The sequence below is a fragment of the Benincasa hispida genome, chromosome 6 (genome assembly GCF_027475165.1).
Source record: "Benincasa hispida cultivar pf3 chromosome 6, pf3_genome.v1.1, whole genome shotgun sequence".
Classification (NCBI taxonomy): Eukaryota; Viridiplantae; Streptophyta; class Magnoliopsida; order Cucurbitales; family Cucurbitaceae; genus Benincasa; species Benincasa hispida.
Genome location: NC_143483.1, coordinates 47,279,108 through 47,285,472, shown reverse-complemented (window position 1 = coordinate 47,285,472; position 6,365 = coordinate 47,279,108). Strand labels below are relative to the sequence as shown.

General features: G+C 30.2%; 1 protein-coding gene across 1 annotated transcript; it reads right to left on the bottom strand.

Moving 5' to 3' along the window:
* Positions 1-244: 244 nt before the first annotated feature.
* Positions 245-1,078, bottom strand: LOC120080591 (putative nicotianamine synthase 4). Its single transcript, XM_039035309.2, has one exon. The coding sequence runs from the start codon at positions 1,076-1,078 to the stop codon at positions 245-247; it is 834 nt and encodes a 277-aa protein (XP_038891237.2).
* Positions 1,079-6,365: the final 5,287 nt, after the last annotated feature.

The window sequence follows — 6,365 nt, the reverse complement described above, 5'->3', positions numbered from 1 at the left end:
AAATCGGGGGAAAAAAAAAAAGAACAGTCTACGACAAGAAGTAGATACTAAATCTAAAATCGTTCTTCTTTATTAAAAAACCAAGAAATCGAATTTCTCAAATTTCTTTCATTCATTCCAAATTTTATTTCAGTACCACAAAATAAAGAAAATACCATGCCTTAATTTTTCTTGTAATGTGATATCTTAATTAAGTAGAGATTATACTTAATTAGCTTTAATTTATATTAATGTCTTAAACACATTATAATCGCGCCAACACAATTGAATTAATAACTTCATCCGTGGGATGAAACACTGTAAGAATCTCAAATCCTCGAAGATCACAAGCTTCCACCACCGGATAAAGAAACGCACGTGCACCATACGCGCTCCTCAACATCAACAACGCACCGCCGCCCATGCTCTTCCTCAAATGCTCGATCACCTTCACCTTCTCTTCTCTCTCCATCCCCACCAATGCTGCCAAGAACACCACCTCAAACTCCCTCAACTCGTCCGAGGCAACGTCCATGATGTCGGTCGTGTGGAACACCATCCGCTTCGACAGCTCCGCATCGCCAGCAACCAGCATTGCTGCTTTGGCATTGGCAGATGGGTCGATGTCGAAGTTGTGAAACTCAGTTTTGGGGAGGTACTTCAAGGCCATGATAATCGACGAGAACGGAAGTGCACCGGAGCCAACAAAGGCCACCTTGGAGGGTGGCGCGTGGGGCGCGTGGTGGTTCAAAATGGAGAATTCAAGGTGGGTTAGTTTGAGGTAGTTGGAGTAATAAGGGAAAAGGGAGAGATGGTCAAGTGGGTTTTGGTGGGAAGCTAAAATGGTGGAGTAATGATGCTCGAGAAGGGCCTCGGCCTCGCCGCAGAGCTTGATGAGATGGGATCTCATGGTTTGGACGGCGGAGCAGAGTGTCGAGACGTCGATGGACGACGGAGAAGACGGGGGAGGGCTGCAAATGAGGACTAGTTGAGTGAAGAGAGAGTTGACATCTTTAGAGGGTTTGAGGCTTTCAAGAGTGGAGATTTTGTGGTAAAGTTCTGAGATTTTTTGGACCAGAAGAAGACCTTGGCAACACATGATGAAAGTTTGAAAGAGCTTAGAGAAATGGGGTTTTGGAGGAAGAAGAGAAGAAGAAGAAGAGCACACTTGTTGGTAGATTATTCTCTTAGTATTCAACAATGGAGTTCCTTTTTATAGGTGAAAAGGGTTTATGGGGGTTTTTTTTTTTTTTTTGGGAAGTTTCTGGGTTTATGGGTTTTTAATTTTTTTTTTTTTAAAAATCAATTATTACACTTAAACTTGATAAAATTGTGTCAATTTTAGAAAATTGAACCTCAAACTTTATAAGTATTACAATCTTTAACTCTAAATTTTAAAAAGTGTTGCTATTTTAATCCTCTAATAAGTTCTTGCTCCAAATATTGTTAGAAAACTATCCTCTCGTACATCCAAGAATTATGTAAAACATACATGTGTACGATATAAAATTGACAAAATTCTAGAAAAAAAAATTTGCATTACTTTTTTTTGAAATTTATGAATTTTGGTAAAGTTATTCTATGGTTAATCTGTTCATTGACCAAACTAGTTTATTATAGAACTTTATTTATTGAAACTAATGAATTTAGGAAGATTTTCTTACTTTTTTTTCCAATGGTGAATTAGTAAGGATAAAAATTGTTGTATTTATTTAAGTTTAGGATCCTGATGAACTTGAAAGTTTAGGACGAAATTGATATAACTTGACAAATTTAGGATTAAACTTACTTTTTTACCTTCTTCAATCTAAAATAAATCGAGAAGGGAAGACAATTATGTGATTCCTCTTTTCATATTTGGTTCACTCTTTAGTTGAAAGAGATTGAAATAAGCATGCATCTAACAGTAAAGAAAGTGCCTACTAATTTTGTAGTAGTTCATTTTATGATAAGTTTACTAAAGTTACTGACATATTTATGATCTAAAATGAAGAATCACTTCACATAGTTCAACTAGGTAAGATGTTATTTATCTCGATAGAAAAATTAGAAGTTTTGAATCTTCATGCTTATATGGTTGGACTCAATTGAAAAATAATATTAAAAATTTAAGTTAAAATAATTCTCCAAAAGACCAAATTGTGTGTGTATATATATATAGCCTTTCTAGAATATGGTAGAGCAACATATAATTGCATTAGGATTGTAACTTAAATTTATGAATATTGTCAAGTGTGTTATGTCGACATTCCTATTTCCTAGTTAGATTTTATTTTGGTTAGGTGGATGTTGCAAATCATTGGCTCATAAACATTAATATTTATATCATGATTTGTCCAAATATCCATTTATAAGTTTCAATTAACTTTTCGATAAATATATAACCATTTTGGCTTTTCATTATCCAATGATTTTTCAACAGTTATTCCTCCTTTTTACAATATAATTAAAGAAATCTACGATCGTGCATATACATATCTTAAAAAGATCAAGGTAAAATGAAAAGTGATTGTAAATTTTATCAAAATTTTGGACAGTACATGTCTTGAATGTTGAAGACTAGAATTTGATAGCGTTTATGTTTCTTTTTTCTAGTTTTTTAGAAACATAAGCATTTGGTGAGTAACTAAAACTGTTTCTATCTATTGTTTCTATTTTTTTATAAACGTTTTTAAAAGTGTGAGTAGAAATTTTGGAAAAACAAGAAAAGTCAAGTTGTTTGTTGCTTCTGATTTTCTAAACTTAAAAAAAGAAGGAAAAAAAAAAAGAAAAGAAAGAAGAAGATAAGAATTGTTCTTGTATTATTCTTTTGCTTCTAAAATACATAATAAGCATCTAAAAAAACAAAGTTTACAATATTTTATTTTAAAAGCACAATAAATAAGAATAATTAAAAACATGTTTTTTTTTAATAAAAAAGAAAAATTAAGAAACAATAAATTATTATCAAAATAGGGAAATTATTTCAAATGGTAAAACTGTTAAAAATATTTACAAGACATAGTAAAATTTTAAAACTATCAATGATAGATATTCTATTAGTGTCTATCAATGTCACTGATAGGCACTGATAGAAGTCTATCAGTATCTATCCGCATCTATTATTGATAGTTTCTAAAATTTTGTTATGTTTTAAATTTCTTCATTAAGAAAGAAGGAACAAAAACAAGAAATTATAAATGAAAACATTATTGTTTTCCCTTGACAATACCTTATTCTCTTTGAACAAAAACAAGAAATTATAAATGAAAACATTATTGTTTTCCTTGACAATACCTTATTCTCTTTCTTTTTCATTTTTTTTTCATACTATAGTGGTGGGAGAATTTGAATCATAGTCTTTTCTACCTGCTAACTCATATTGTATGACAGTTGAATTATGCTCGCCTTTACGATAATATTCATATCTCTTACTTATAATCATTTTTTATACATGTATTATCAATAATATCTTGTCTTTTCTTTCTTTCTTTCTTTTCTTTTCTTTTTTTTTTTTTTTTTTATAATATACAGAGTGAGAGTTGAACATCTGATCATAAATTTGACAATACAAACTTTATATGGTTAAACAATGTCTAGGATTTGTATTAACATATAACATATAATAATGTACCCACACATTTAACTATAGGTCACAAAATAAATAGATTAAGTTGTAAAAATGTATGCTCCGTTTGATAACTATTTTATTTTTAATTTTTCGTTTTTATTAATTTGACAAATAAAAAATGTAGATAAATATCAGAACATGCATTAAAAAATAGATAGATAAATAAAAATAACACAAATATATATAAAAAAAAGTTGGTGGGTTATTTCCGATTGGCTAATATGTCGCCGCTGATTCCACTTTCAACGACTAATGCAAAATAATTTCAATTATATTTGTAACGATAAAATACATTTTTTTATCAGGATTTTCCCCCCCTAGATTTTATGTTATATTTTTACAGTTTCTTTTAAGTTCATAAATTCCAAGATTTTGCATTTTTTATCTTTAAATTCAATTTTCAGCCACTATTAAAATTAATTGAAAAATCCACGTTATATGTATTTTAAATTAATTAATTAAAAGTTAGGATAAAAATTAAATGCGAAAACAAAAATGAATATCGGTTATTCAGGGGTGTAAGTGTAAAATTTAAAATTTTAGGAATACTTGAAACTAAATTCAAAACTCATAAGTAAAAAGTGTAATTTGAAAAAACAATATTTTAAAATTTGAAGTGAATAAAATATTGGGTGGATTTTTTTAAATGTAGAAACAAAATTTGGTAAGTTACTTTCAAATCAATTTTTTTCTTAAAATTGATTTGCTTCGTACCATAATTGCAGAGATGAGGAATCAAACTTTTTATCCCAAAGAAGATGATACATGTCAATAACATTTAACCTAAGCTAATTTTGAATTCTTAAAACAAAAAATTAGATTGAAATTAAGGTTTAAAATGTCGATGTCAACAAAAATGCCAAAGCCCCAATTATAAAAAAATTGTTGATAGAAATATTGTTGTTGATAGATATTAAAACAATTATAAAAACTGACGAGATTAATATGTGTGTGCGGTAAATAAAAATTCTACACTTTTAAATAAGTTACCAAATGCTTATTATTTATATTATAGTTACATTAGTGACATTTTTTTTTTGTATGTTTCATCGATTTTGTAATGATATTATGTAAATGTCGATTCACCCTTTATGTTGATGTCAAACTCAATTACATGTGAAATGTTGATGAAAATGTCGACATGTCAGTTGAAATTTAATACCTTTTAAAAACAAATAAATGGGATAATAAAAAAAAAGTTATGGTTTAAATATTATTTTGGTCTATGAAATTTTACCAAATTGGTCCCTCTCCTATCAAAATTTTTAATTTAGTCTTTGTACTTTTAGGATGTTTATTTTAGTTTTGTACTTTCAAAAAGTGAACATCTTAGTCCTTTAATTTTATTTTTTAGCTCTTTAAAAAAATTACGCTGAATTTTTTTAAAAGTTCAAAGACTAAATTGAACGTTTTAAAATTACAAGAATCAAATTAAACCAGGGCTGGAAATATAAAGACCAAAATATTATTTAAACCATAAATTATCAATGAGACTCGTAAAATTCAACAAATGAAGCCAAAATTTCTTTTAATAATGAAGGACTAATGTTGGAGTTAAAAATATAATACTTCTAATCATTGCATTGTGATCCAATGATAGCTTTCATGGCTTTTAACTGATGGTGGAAGCAAAGTAAGGGTTCCATTTCCTCCCCTTTGATCCTAATGTATCTCAAAAGTGCTGTATAAAAGACATAATGATACAATCATCCTTCTTTGAAGATGAATCCTTTGCCATTTTGAAAGGCCATTAACCATTCAAGGCCAAAGTGGAAGTGATTTATAAATCAAAGTGTGGGCATTGCATGGCACCATGTGCCCACCACACATTCTTGCATGTCTTGCTTCTTCCCTGCTGCTCTTACCTGTGTGCCATTCCCATGCCACCAAAAAGCTGGCCTTCAACAGAACCAATCCTACCGTTTCTTTTTTCTTCATTAGCCTCCATTGACTTCAGCCTGAGAGAAGAAAGTTGGGAGAGTCCCACAAAACAAAAAATGTGTCGATCTGTTTGAAGCGAAAAGATTGACGCATAAATGGTTGAATCCTTTACCTATAGGTCTACTTGTATATACCACGATACATCAAATCACTTCTCATGTTTTCTAATAGAAGTCAGTTGAATAGAATAATAACGGGTTATAATACCTTACTACTAAAAATCACAATGCCTCAAAACAAACTCTCGACATAGTATGTTTAGGAGGTTTCATTTTGCTTCATTAGCCACCATTGACTTAAGCATTAGAGAAGAAAGTTGGGAGATATTCATAAGCAAACAGATTAATCTTTTCGCGAAAAGATCAACGCACAGATGGCTGAATTCTATGCCCGTAGATCTACTTATATATACCATGATACATCAAATCAAACTTCTATGCCGACATGCTATGTGGTTGATGAATCATTCCCATGTTTTCTCATAGAAGTAAGGTGAACATAATAATAACTGATTACAACAACTAACTACTAAAACCGCAATGCCTCGAATCAAATTCTCAACATAGTATGTTTTGGAGGTTGATGAGCTACACACTTGGCTTCTTTTTTATGATCTTACTCTCTTGATTTATCCCCAACCCTCTTATATTCTTTGGTTCCTGATCTCATAGTATTTTTTTAGAGAAGAAATATTTCATTGAAAAACTGGAACATGGGAAAACTCCAAACACCTATAGGTGATTACAAAAGGATTTCCAATTGGAAACTAACTAAGAAAGAGTAAAGTTCTTAAAAGGGTACTCAAATTTGCACCAAGAAAAAGCAGTTGACAAAA

Coding starts and splice junctions, on each gene's coding strand:
- LOC120080591 (XM_039035309.2), bottom strand. CDS start 1,078: ATGTGTTGCCAAGGTCTTCTTCTGGTCCAAAAAATCTCAGAACTTTAC.